General features: G+C 41.3%; 1 protein-coding gene across 1 annotated transcript; it reads left to right on the forward strand.

The window, feature by feature from the left end:
- The first annotated feature begins 1,993 nt into the window (after positions 1–1,993).
- Positions 1,994–12,166, forward strand: CUNH6orf163 (chromosome unknown C6orf163 homolog). Its single transcript, XM_052694325.1, has 5 exons — positions 1,994–2,175; positions 4,294–4,388; positions 4,940–5,047; positions 7,316–7,518; positions 8,546–12,166. Exons 1-5 carry the CDS (start codon positions 2,028–2,030, stop codon positions 9,042–9,044), a joined length of 1,053 nt encoding a protein of 350 aa, XP_052550285.1. The 5' UTR covers positions 1,994–2,027; the 3' UTR covers positions 9,045–12,166.
- The last annotated feature ends 1,674 nt before the right edge of the window (positions 12,167–13,840 follow it).

Consider the following 13,840-nt stretch of genomic DNA (forward strand, 5'->3'; position numbering starts at 1 on the left):
TACTCTGGGAGTTAGTTTTGGATCAAAAAATATTGAAGATAGCAAAAAGGTGACAGACTACAGACAGCAAAATCACTATAGAATTTCTCTGTATCTCCATCTAAATCCTTTCTTCTGAACCTCTGATTTTTCTCCTGTCCTGTTTTGTAATTGGCTGTATGCTAAATTTGGCTGGACTTTGCTTAACTGCCTCCTTCATGAGAGGGGAAGTGAGCTATAGAAAAGCATTAGAAAGCCTTTAAAATGTATTGCCCTCTGGGAGCCTGCAGCAAGGGCCTAGTGCTGATCCAAAAGCATGCAGGTAAGGAGAGGGCTTGCCTTTTGGTTGGTGAAAGAATTTCTAGGTAAATTGAATACTCAGAGCCATCAGATGCTCTGTGTATCCTGCAGAACATTTTTTCTTTTTAAGTAGGAGGTGATGGGTCATTAGAGTTAGTCTTGAAAGAAGGGCTACACAGGATGCTAGCCATTAACGAGTCAGTCTTGTATGTTAGCATGAACTTAACTAAATGATTACAAATGCCACAAAAAATGATCTTCTGTAGCTTTTCTGTAAGCTTTTTAAATCACAGAATCACAGAATTGTAGGGGTTGGAAGGGGCCTCCAGAGATCGAGTCCAACCCCCCTGCCAAAGCAGGTTCCCTACAGCAGGTCGCACAGGTCGGCATCCAGGCAGGTCTTGAACATCTCCAGAGAAGGAGACTCCACCACCTCCCTGGGCAGCCTGTTCCAGTGCTCCGTCACCTCACCGTAAAGAAGTTCTTGCCCACATTTGCTATGCTGCAGTTTCCGGCCGTTTCCCTTTGTCCTGTCTCCACTCACCACTGAAAATACACACTTTGATCCTTCTACATGCAGATGATTGGAAGTGAGGAAGCCCATTCTGTCCCATTTTCACATATTTGGGAAAAATATGGGATTTGAGTTCTTAAATTTTGACCTGCATTTTGTGGAGTGAGTATCGATCTGGAAGTTATGGGGGGAAAGGAAGTGAAGAAGGGTGCGAGGCTGATGGTGCCCAGACTGGAGGAGTGAATGTTGAGACTTGTAAGTATCTTCTCCATATTTATTTGCATATAAGTGACTTCCTTAATGCTACAAAAATGATACATAATTAGGAGATAAAGCAGTGCAAATGCAGAGAAGAATGTACCCAATTAATGGTCGCTATAGTATTAATACTGGCATTTGCCATTTTAGTTGCCTGATTCATACACATAACAGTGATGTGTGAATTGGGATTTAAATAAAAAAATACACCCAAGGAGAACTACATTAGTAGTAAAGTTTGTTCACGTGGAATGCACCGCTCCCTTGGTGCACCTGGAGGATAAGCAAACAGCACTGAGACAGTTTCTTTTGCCCTGTTTCCCTCAATCTCATTTTCAGTACGGTAATAAATATTTACAATGGACGATAGCTGACTTGACAGGAACTGAGTCAGAATGATTTTCCATGCAGAGGCTTTTTCAGCTCTTTGCCTGTCCCGTATCTTCAGTGCTGACTTTCCCATCTTTACCAATAGCAGCAACAGAACGCCGTGATTCAGACATCTGAAGCAGTAGCTATTGTTCTGCTCCTAAAATCTCCTCCGAGTACAGGGTTTGAATGGAAATTGTTGACATCCAGCAACAAAAAGTTGCACTACAAAGCCAAAGCCTGCTGTGCCGCTGCTGAACTATTATTACTAGGCAAGCTCTGTGAGCACAGAGTCCCACCTGGTAACAGTTGCTATGCGGGGGGCTGTACCAGGGCTGGAAGGGGTCACTTCACACAGACCTCTCTCATCTGCCTGCATCTTCTGTGTGTTACTGAGCTGGCAGCATGCGAATGTAATCTGAGGGAAAACGTTTCCAATAACTTGGTAGAAATCAGTGGCTTCCCACTCATCTCTGGCTTGCATGTTTGTTTGTTGTTTTTTTTTTTTGTAGCAATAATAAGATTTAGCCTGCAAGCAAGAGAACTATCCAGAGTAGAGTTCTGACAGTTCAGTAACCGTGCTGCAGACAAGTACTAGCACACCACAATGATCAGAAGCACAGATTTGGATTCCTTTGTTTGCTGTGCTGTATGTTCAAAAATAATTCCGCCGCCACCTTCTAACGCTACTTTTGATCGGATTCGGGAGTACAAACCTTTCAGGACACGGTACTACACTCATCGTGATATACTGGGTGAGTTTGTTTCTGAAAGCCTTGTTTCACACCCTGAGAATTAGGAAAACTCAAAGTGCTTCTATATCCAAGACTCAAGAAGACTGTCTTGGTAAGAAAACTGCAGCAACCTTCTGAATACACTTAGATCCTGCATATTCAGAGGGAGGCAGGGTCAGCTGTCCTGTGGTGCATGAAGACATTCAGATTTGTGCACAGTGAAGTGTGCAGCACAATTAGCTGTAAGTCTTAGCAAACGTTTTGTAAGGCTCACTTGGCTGACGTTTGCAACATTCCCTCATTCTTCTACAGCTAGGCTGCTGCATCCTGAATCCCACCTTCTCATACCTGAGTCTGGTTGTTGACCATCACTTGAGCCAAGTTCAAGCCTTATTTCAGTCAAAACCGATTTTTCCTTTGCTACTGATAGGATTATGAACAAAAAGAGTCTTTCATCCTGCTATTTTAGCAGAGTTATCATCCTAAACCTCAGTGTTATGTCTGTGTTACACATAGCACAACTTAAACATGAACTCAAGTTAAAGAAGAAGCATATTCACCACATTAACTGTAGGAAAGAGCTAAGCATCTGACAAACTGCTCCAAAGAAAGATACAGCATGCTGGTAGGAACACTCCAAAGCTGAGGGTTGGTTTTTCTGGCATAGCAGAATTGTAACCTCAAAGATGAAGGAAAACATATGGTCGCATTCCTATGTGTGAGGATCTGACACAAGCCTGAAGAATCTTTATAAGCTATGCCTAATTATCATAGAGCTTTCTGATCACTGGTATAAAGTTTTGTGGAAATTGTGTTGTGAATTTTAATTAACACATGTTGCAATAGGAGTGTGTTTGGTTTCTATTTTAAACAAGCAGGAGATTGTCAGTGGGCTGAGAGGAATGGGGTGAATGCTGGGTATGTCTCAGGAGGCAACTGCATTGACATATACAATATAAAGCATGTCCAGAAAGCTATAGGAACTCTTTTTAAACTTATTTCTTGTTACTGCCTAGTATAATGAACTGGGGAAAAGCTATGCAGCCAGGGCACAACGTGCTTCTTGTTCAGATTTCCACATTGTTGGACTTATGTTTATTTTGCTAATTTAAATCAGATGACTCCTTGTCTCATTCTTCTGCCCTTTTCCAAGTACTTCATGTTAGCTCCATGAAAGAACTCTGCCCACCTGTAAAGTGGATGGGGAAGATTGGAGTGGAAGATTGAAAGAGGGAGATTTCAGCCCTGTACTGGCTGTTTGAAAGCTCTGGTCCTTTTTTGCTTTCTTAATAACTTAGGGTAAGAATATGTGACTCTTCAACCCTGCCAAGCGTGGAGAATGGGATCCAAGGCAATGCTTAGGCAACGCTGAGTAGGAAAGGGGGAGGATCTGAAGTCCTCTTTTTGAGGTGGGGTTTTGCATTGCAGGAAGTCAACTTTATCCACCTCTCTCCAGCATCTTCTCTTCTGGGCAACCCTAGGTGCTGAAGACTGACCTCAACAAGCAGGGCTGCCTGCTTGCTTTTATGACTAGGAGGAGATGGTGGTGCTGATATCTTATTTAGACTCCCCACTGTGCTGACAAAGGGAGCAAAGCCCATCCTACGCTCAGGGCAGCAGCATGGTTCAATTCTTGCTGCTCCACTCCTTCTTTCCAGAAGGGATTAGTTGTGCTCCTGCACCACTGCCCTGGGCCTTCCTTGGGTCCAGCAGCCCCAAAGGCAAAGGAGTTTTTTTGTATGTGTGTGCTCTGTTCCAAATACCTAAAAAACCGCACCATTATTTCTTGTGTGCTCCAAGAGCAGCATGAAGGCATCTGAGAATCTTCCTCAGCTTTGGAATGTTAAAATTTGCACCTTCAGGAAGCAGATTTAATTATGCTTAAGTTCTGAGCCAGGACTCTCCTAATTCCATAAGGCCCTTTTTTGAAGACCGACTTGTATTATTGCATTCGTGGAACCACCTAAGCTACCAAATGCTTACCTACTAAATGTATGTGAAATTAAACTGCATGGGTTTTAGCCTTTTAATGTTTAACTTAGCTGTAGAACCAAACAAAGCAGTGAGAGGAGAAGGCAGAGTTTTCAGCATTCTGGTTATTTGCTGTGTGTGATCCTCTTTCTTTCGTTGGTTGTACAGAGATTGGTGCAAGCATTCAACAAGAGGAGCGTGAAAGGAAGGAAGCAGAGATACAAGAGCGCATTGAGAAAATGAAAGCTGAGCTTTGGTCTCAGGTAAGTTATCTTATACTACTGTCATTGAAACTGTGATGATTCTTTGGAATAATTAATAAGCAACTTAGAGGTTACGGCAACAAAGCTGTTATTAATTTCTGCTCATTCCTTGTTCAGCTTTTTGAGTGCACGTATTTCTGTGTGCGCATATTTCCACAGTTTCAGATCTCAACAAAGCCTACTTTGAACCCGCAACAAATTTTACCTCTGGCCAGAAAACCGCCTCTAAAGCATGCAAGAGTTATTGGCTAGTAGAGCTGTTCCCTGTAGTGCTGTGTAAGATTCTGAAACTGCCCTTCATGTCAAATGTATATAGATAGTGGTTAGTACTCTGGCAGCTCAGTGCTATTGTATTGAGCACATTCTTAACAGGAATTGCTGTTGATTAAATTATCAAAGGGAACAAAATGCATTTTACCATGCGGTTTAAATTAATTTGCCTTGATTTTTTAAAATAGAAAATGCAAAACAATCAATTACATGATTTCTGCTTTGTCTTAATAGTATGTTAATAATAAGCAGCTATGTTTATATAATAATCTGTTTTAAAGGCTGAACAGTACAAAGAAGATGCAGTGGATAAAGCTCTCACGGAGGCAACTGCTAACTACAGTGTGATTGTACAAGACCTTAAACTAAAATTTGAGAAGGAAATAAGGGTATGGAACAGTTTGCTCTCTTTACATGGGAAATATGGTGGAATTATCTTTTTAACACCTTAGAATGTCAGTCTGTGTTAAAAATGTGTTATTTTTCTTATGTTTGAGATATCCAGGACCTTCATTCATTTGTGAACTCCAGCTCTCAGCTAGCTGGATTTTTAGTTTGCTTTCACCACATCTCGCTTTGTTTTTTTATTGAATCAAGTTTGTGGACCTTGTTGGAAGTTGGCTGTAAGGCCCTCATTGAGCCAGCCACTTAAGCTGATTAGGTGCACTTCTTAAAGTCAGTTAAACACAGGCTTAAATTTAAATCTCTTCTAATGTGTACATCAAAGCTGGAAATGTACTGAATCTGATGTACTGAACCTGGAGTCTAAATGATGCAGCAGAGGAGAAGGAAAACTGCCAGCATTATGTGTATTTCTAAATAAGGCACGCCAACTGCAGCTTTGTATTTCTATACACACTTAGCACATACTTTACATGGCTGTTTGGATATCTGGGAGAAGATCCAGAGATTTGTGTGAGGAGAGGGGAAGGCAGCAGAGTTCCCTACTCCCTGCTCTGTGTTAGCAGGCTGCATACTGCTGGCACTGCCTTCCATCAGCCGATGGGGTGCCCACAGGGAGTTGCCTGAGTGTTTGCTTGGGTATTTTGTTGCATACAAGATACTAAATAGCTGGCTGTTTGTACTGCAGGCTGTCACAGCACTGTGCTTGGCATTTCAAGAAGAAAAGCAGCGAAGTTTATAGTGGTCTTAAGTTTCTGGCAGAGCTCACTTCATTTTATGGAGCTACTTTTCAAGGGAGCTCTGTCTTTTGCTGTCACAGCATCTGCTGACAATAGCTGGCAGAAGCTCAGTTCCTCGTGTTTAACCATTCAATTACATACCATAAGCTTGTTATACATCTCTGTAGAACTCAGCGCTCGGGGTTTGAATACATATTATTTGCGTGGGAAAAAATTGGCTCCAGTGATTTGGGAGCAGAGAGAGAATTCTACAGCTGAAACAAAAGAAAAAGCAGTTATAACTGAGGTGAGGACACGTTTCATGTTTTGTAGTCCATCTTTCTTGCAGTTCATTTTATGTGAGCTAGCTCCTTGTAGCTTGGAGAGGTGAACATTTGGAGCTTGGAGAGGCAGAACATTTACTCAACATCTATCTGAGCAAACAGTGGCAGCCAACAATGCCTCTCGCTGAGTGAGTGATGGAAATTCTTTCATGTGTGGAATAACTACACAGGACAACTGCTTTCAGCTGATGGCCTCAGAGCTGCCTTTCTGCATCAATGGCTTTACCTGGGCTTCTTGTAGGCAGCCCCTAGTATTTTTCCGCTCCACTTCTTAGCAGTAGACAAACAACCAGTATCCACAAAAATGTGAATGATGGCAAAGCATCGTAGGTCATTGGGCAGAGAGTTAGGTGGGCTGAGCTGCTTTCCTGGGTTGTTGTATCTGACAGGGATTTGGCCTGTAGATGTCAACAGATGTGTATTGGTATAGGTTGAGTTGTCTGATATTCCACGTGTGTGTATGTCCATCCAGACCACCTAAGAATAGTGTTGTTCACACCTTTATTTACCAAACCATGCAGTATCTTGGTGACAAGCATAGCGAGGACCAGACTTCATCTCACTCTGAACCATGTCACCAGCCATGTGAGCTTGTGAAGAAAGTATATCAGGGAATGTTTAGTGTCTTAAGCATAAAACATGGAATGTTGTATGGATGTGGAATGATGCTTTTAAGGATAAGATTAGTTCAGTGCCCTGTTTACTGGTGATGAAAGATGCAGAGAATCTCTAAGTAATACAAAGCAAGGTCTTAGGAAGACACCCAATGGACCTGGTGTTGTGAGGAGAGCTGCATGGAAGCAGAGGACATGCTACCTGTGGATAGCATGGTACTGAAACAGCAGTTTTCACTGCCTGAATTGGCATCAGGCAGTCATAAAGATACCAGGATTTTAGTTACATTTTAAAAACAGCTCCAGAATTTTTATATTTGCAGTGTACATATTGCAGTGTGTTAGTTTGTGAATACCCCTGTGTAAAATTCCCAGCTGATGAAAACAGTTCCCTCTGTTACACCACAGTCCTGAGCTGCTGACTAAGCTCTGGCCATTCTTAACCTATAACCTTACAACGAATCATTGTATTGCCCTGTAATGTTTTCCTGAAGGCTGTTGTTCTGCTGGGCTTTGCCTGAAGATGACTAAACAATAAATAGTAACTGCTGCTCACATCTAATTTTAACCTTGCTTAGGAAGTGGTGAGGAAGGCAAAGGCAGAGATGAAGGAGTACATGGAGGAGGAGAAGAGGAGAGAGACTGAAGCCACAGAGCAGCACATGGCTCACAAGCTCCAGTGTGCCCTGCTGGAGTGTGCCAAGGAGAAGATGCAAGCCGTGGCCGAAGCCAGGAAGCAGGAGAGGGAGGTGGCACTGAGTGAGGCGGCCATGCAGCACAGGTACTCCTAGTGCTTTCCTGTCTTGGCTGGTAAATGTGCTGTGCTAGAGAAAATGACCTTTATGTCAATGTGGCAGATCTTCTAGGGGAAGACTCTTCAGAAAAAAGCTATTGGAAATGTCAAGGGACCAGTAAAAGTCCTGAGTTCCCTCACTGACTCCACGTACAGAAGTAAAACCTGTTTTGTTCCTGAATGCAAGTACCATAGATCAAATCAGGGATCCAAAAGTTTTGCTTTTTGTGACTGATGTGCAGTTACTGGAAAAACGGGCTCACGGGCCTGCTGTGCCATGAAAGACATCTCTGCAAAACTGGAAAAAAAAAAATTGTCTATGAGGAGATCTGTAGGGTGTAGGATAAGTTATTCACATAGATAAGCAGTGGAGGGAAAAATAACAGAGGGCAGAAATTGTCTTCTCTACATTCAACTCTTTGGCTCTGTAGCCTTAGTGGTGCCTGATCTATCATTCCTTACATGTCCCTCAGCCGGCTCCGGTGAGCAGCCCCATAAAGTTTTGTGTTATAAATTCCGTGTTTTATTACTGACCTGATGAAACAAAGATGTTCTCAGTACAACTTCAAAAAAATTACAGATGAATCTGCAGTTTAAAAATCAGTTCCTATGTTTCATTTCAAGACTGCATTTTTACTTGGGAGCAGAGTTGTTCAAAGTCTGTTTGAAAATGAGCGTGTTCTTAAATGTCAGCCTAAAGAGAGACCTGGATGAAGCATGAAGTATTAATGCTTTAAATTACATTTTTTCATCTGGAAACAATCATCATCAAAATATCACTGGAAATCCTTGGAGAAGCAGAATCTTCTGTGGTTGGATACCCAGCTACCCTCCTCTGTGTCATCAGTGGCCTTCTTTTATTACTCAGTTTTGTTACAGAGGTCCTATGTAAGTCTTGATTTCATGTACATTTGTAGTTGAATAAGAAGGGTTTTTGGAATAGATAAATTGTTTTAATTTTTATAATCTTTAATAGCAGGTGTTCCATACCATGATTTTCTCCTTTTTCAAATAGAAAGCACATAGAGCAGCTCAAAGAAGAAAGCATGTTAGCTGAGGAACTATATCGTAAGACTGTAGAGCAATTAAACAAAGGCAAATGTAATGAGATGAACGTTGCCCTGAGTATCAAACAAAAAGAGAATCAGATTGAAATGGAAAAACAGATGAAAGAATTGAAGACTGTACATCTTGATGAACTGGAAAAGGTGATGATTACGCTGAGAACAGCTGAAGGCCAGGTAAAGGCTCTTGAACAAAAACTGGAAAGGATGAGAGCTTGGAAGGACAGCCTGGAAACTGAAATACAAGCAACAAGACAAGCTTTTCAAAAATATATTGATGCAACCTTTCCTAACCTGTCCCCGGGACAAGCAGATTTTATTCTGCCATTCAGAACAACATTTGAACCAAAGGACATCCTAAAAGAAGCAGAAGGCAATGACAATGAATGTGAGAGACCTGGCACTGAGAGTATGAGGGTCACAGCCATGAGTAAAAAGCACTTCAAGTAGGTGATGCTGAAAAATAAATTCATTGCAGTTCACTGAATTGCATGAGTGTGTTTGGAATTTTTATTAGAGAAATAATATTTAGAGAAAAATAATCACCACTATATTAAGTAATGAAGTGATAATCCATGCTGAGAAATTATCCATTAATTTCCATGAAAGTTCACCAGGTGAATCTGATAACTTTCTGTATTAAATTATACAAGGTGACCCTACCCATGCTTCTTCAATAAAATGGATTCCATATTCTGTTCTGGTAGACTATTGCATAATAATATGGTACTTCGATAGAGTGAAGTGAGGTAGGACAGGTCTGGAACTATGTTCCTATTATGTTCAGAATAAAGAGAAGTCAGAACAGCAGCTGGCAGACAAAAGAAAGTACATTATTAAAAATGCAAGAAGAAACCTTCCATCCACCTTCTTCAGATGTAATTTTGAAACACTTATATTGTGCATTAACTTATTTGTCCAGTTGTTTGGTTGTGGTTGTTTTTTTTCTAATTTTAAGTGAAATAGAATTCTTAACCAGAACACATAAGATTTTCTAGAAGGGTTCTGCAGATTCTCCTGAGTATTCTAGATGTTTCACATTATCAACTGGTCTAGCAGCAGTTTATGCTTATGAATTGTGGAGTCTTTCACCACAAGAAAAATGATAGAATCATTTGTGTTGGAAGGAACCTTAAAGATCATCAAAAAGGTTCAACAGTGAGCAGATTATGACAGTCAGTAATGGGAAGTGGTGGTCTCCATCTCCAAAAAGCTCACACCCACCTCTAGAAATCATATAATCACAGAATATCCCAAGTTGGAAGAAACACACAAGGATCATCGAATCCACTTCCTGGCTCCACTCAGGACCACCCAAAATTCAAATGCTGCTTCAACACTGGCAGATTTGGGGCCATGATTGGGCCAATGACCACAGGGGCTGTGTGCCAGCAACTGGAGAGACTGCAGTGTGCGTTGTGTGGGCACTTATGCTAGCATAAATCTCTAGATTATAGATTATAGATGAAGATGGACAAGCTAACTAACAGGATTAAAAGTATAGGAGCCAAGTAACCAAGTGGCTGTAAGCTTGGACTAGATGCTAGAGAGTCTGGAAGGTATGAAAGTTGACAACCCAGAGGACCAGGAGGTCAGAGCCCAGAAATGAAACTGTGAGATCTGAAGGTTGACTGCTTATGACTGTGAGGTCATAAGCCTCAGAATGAGCTACTAGACTTGCACTTGTTTCAGAAAAAGCATTTACTCTCTCTTATAGCCCACTTTTCTGGGATGCAGTTGTAGTTGAACTGACTGATAGAGACTGTGGCTGTCTACACTTTGGGATAAGAGTACTCTGTGGTTCATGTTAGCCCTGAATCCCTCAGCCATCTAGATCAGGCCAAGCATCCCTGTGAGGGCATATCCTATGCCCTTCCTAGCTTACAGCCCTGAGGGTGTATTTGGAGCCAGGTGACAGGGACCTGAGATCTGGTCAGCTGTGTCTGTACACATACACATGGCAGGCCTGCTGTGGAGTCAACGTATTTGCCAGTGTATGCATAGTTCATAATAGCCTGGGCAGTTGGGCAGTGGTATCACTTCTCTTTGTCTTTTGGGAAAGGAAAAATCATGTTGTTTTTTTTTTACAATTTTCAAATGTTAACATGCAGTTGCAATGGCTCTGCTTAGGAGCAGCTTGTCCTCTTAAGCCTGGCTGTGTGCAGCAAACCTTAATAATGCTTGGTTGTGTGGAGATGGATGGAACCACAGCTTGGCATCAATGAATGCCTTTGCAACACAAATGAACAGACAGGCTAGTTAGCTGTGGGATGAGTGCTGGACTTGGAGACCGTTTGTAATGAATACTATTCAATATTTCATAGAAATATTTTAGAAATGAATATATCTACCTAAGCTGAGTTTAAGAGATTTTTTCTCCCTTCTAGTTGTATCACTGCACAATATTTGTGATGAATATTGTTGACTTAAGTACTGGGGAAAAAAAAAGTCAACTTTTCATGATCTACAGATTTCTGCATGTGAGATATTTACCTGGTGAAATTGGTGAGTGCACAAGCTATTGGTTGCTAATAAAAACTGGCATTTTGAACATACACATATGGCTTTTACTGCATAAAGCACAGACTGCATATGTTGTTGGATTTTGCTGCTGTTTGAGAAGGACTGTTGTCTGAAAAGTAACACTACCCACATTACTTGCATTCTGAATCAAACTGAGCATGAATACGTGCTTTTTGACTGTTAGTCTGGGTGAGGCAAATAAAGATAACATCTGGATGCTATGGCACTGCTGATGTTATGTGTTGATGGGTGAGTGTGTCCTAGAACAGGGATCTGCATGAATAATATAGAAAGCAGGGTATCTCTATTAGTCATTCAAGATCTGTCTAAAATTCCCAGAAATACTATAGTTGTTGTGTCCTGGAACAGTGAAACTTTCTGTCTGTAGCACTGCTGTGAAAGACTGAAACGTGTGTTGTCTAATTACTGGAGCTGAGCAGCTGAACTAGTAGGGAGCTGCAGAGTGTGTCTGATAAGGAGCTGATTAATAAACTAGAGACATCTTGCTCATTAGCTCCTCAAAGGCCTGCAGAAGAGATCTGCAATATCTTTAAAGGAGGATTCGCAGACTGTGAAACCTCTAAGTGCTTTACAGGGAGAAATGAAGCGTGAAACAGACTAATGATGTGAGCAATGTCTGCAGCGTGAGTGCACACTCTCTGTGTGTGTCAGGCAGTTAATGAGTGCAGAGCTTCCTGGGCAACAAACGGCAGAGTGAGCATGCCTTGTCCATGCATCCGTGTACCATACACTCATACATAAAGGGTAATTGGGATTTAGGTTACTGGTACAGTTTCTTTTGCTGTGTTTAGTTAGCAGCAGTCCAGTATTACGTTTGCTGCTAATTAAAATACAGATTGGGTAAACGATCTTCAGTGATTAAGCACGAAGTTCATCAAGTGGCTGCGTGAGGTGCAAGTGCTGGAGCAACTGGCATTAATGCTGGCTAACAGAGACATTATGTGGGTGTGCTGGGGGTATGCAGAGGAGAGTTTGGCCTTTGGAAATTACAGCAGTGACTGGATAAAGGACAACTACTGTAAGGAAGAATGAGCCAACAACACCAAAAGAAACTCTGTTGGGAGTGAAAAAACTTGTGTTTCCTCCAGTGTAGATCCAGATCCAGTGTAGATCCAGATGTGACTAGCAGTTAGTGTGTCACCTGAGCTTTCTTTGGACTGTGAACCAGTGGAGAGTCAGATAAACAGCCTGATTAATAAAGGCAAAAAAAGCAAGTAGAAGAGTAAATAGAACTGCTGTACCCTAACTGTGACATGGCCTGCCCAAATCTTGGCTGATTAGCTATTTATCTTGATCTTTATTATACCTGTCTCTAACACTTTGTTCTGGCTTCTCTTAAAAGCACATGTGCCTTGTGCTTTTTACTCATTCTTGCTTTGTTTCACATTCTTGGACTCTTTCAGTGTATAGCTGCACACTTCTGTTATACTTACCCTAAGACTCCAACTTCCTGAGTGATGAGAGGAGAGTCCTACACATTGAGGTGTCTGAGCAATATATTTTTCCGTTATTTTTCTTATATTACATTTTCCCCTTCTCTAATGAATTTCCAAAGGGCACGAGCACTTTCAGTTTGCTGCAAATGGGCAATTGCTGGCCAAAGCTGAGCTCCACTCCTTATTTCTCTCACACTTTCTTGTGACCTCAGACTGCTGATGCCAGATTAGCTGCACAGATCTGGGTATCACTGCTTTTAGCCACTATAGGTGCAGTCCCTTCCCTGTGCTGCCTTTGGTATCCCACAGCACTTCTTGATTTTTCTGGTTTTTTTTTTATGCTTGTTTGTTTTGCTATTTTTTTCCTTGCTTGTCAAGTGTTGCAAATATTAGGTTTGAAAAAGAGTGGTCTAACCCTGAGGCTAGCATCTGAACTATTTTAACTCTATAAATAAGGTGTTAATTGTCTCTTTATTTCTATATATGTTTCTGGTAGTCCGTCTTTACTATGAGGTTTATAAACCTGATTTATACACAGTTCTAACTTCTAATGAGGATGTGAAAGTCAGTGACTGAGACCTTCACCCTTAAACCTCACCTTGGAGAATCTTGCAATGTCTTGTAGCTCTAGGACTCTGATGACAGTACACTTAGCTGCTTTGTGAGCACCCAAAGCCCTTCTGTAACGTTCCCTCTGTGCTACTAGGTCTGTCTGCCTGCAGAAAAATGCTTGTTTGCGGGTCAACTTACTAGGTGGTTCAATCTCAGTCATAAAATCTGTTTACTGCTCTAAACTTCTACCTGAAGAGCCTCACTGTATGAAGAAGGTCTGAACTTTACTGTTTGATAACTTTCTACATCTCTTTTCTCATTTATGAAGGATATTTCTAATAGCAGTAGTGATCTCTACTAGAATGCATGTTTTCCTATACTTTGAGGAAAATCACCTTCTATGTATTATTATATCATAAAGACTTCCTTTCTAAATGGGAAGGAAATTATGAGACTTTGAAGATAATGATCATTGTAATAAGAGCAGTTGAGCTCTTTGAAAGGTGACCTGACCAGAGCATTCAATCACATTAAACTTTTACAGCTGACTGTTGTGAGAAAAAGGAGAGGGAGTGGACTCCAAAAATATTGCTCCACAAATGACCTATTGTTTTATGTTCCCAGGCTCACTTCGTAAATGATCTACACAAGTCTTTGTTTACACATATAGCTTTAAATATCCCTGGGCAGCCTTTCTTGAAGGTTTTCCTTTAA

The sequence above is a fragment of the Tympanuchus pallidicinctus genome, unplaced genomic scaffold (assembly GCF_026119805.1).
Source record: "Tympanuchus pallidicinctus isolate F22 unplaced genomic scaffold, pur_lepc_1.0 scaffold1, whole genome shotgun sequence".
Classification (NCBI taxonomy): Eukaryota; Metazoa; Chordata; class Aves; order Galliformes; family Phasianidae; genus Tympanuchus; species Tympanuchus pallidicinctus.

Coding starts and splice junctions, on each gene's coding strand:
- CUNH6orf163 (XM_052694325.1), top strand. CDS start 2,028: ATGATCAGAAGCACAGATTTGGATTCCTTTGTTTGCTGTGCTGTATGT. Junction 2,176..4,293: donor CACTCATCGTGATATACTGG/GTGAGTTTGTTT, acceptor TTGGTTGTACAG/AGATTGGTGCAAGCATTCAA. Junction 4,389..4,939: donor AAGCTGAGCTTTGGTCTCAG/GTAAGTTATCTT, acceptor TCTGTTTTAAAG/GCTGAACAGTACAAAGAAGA.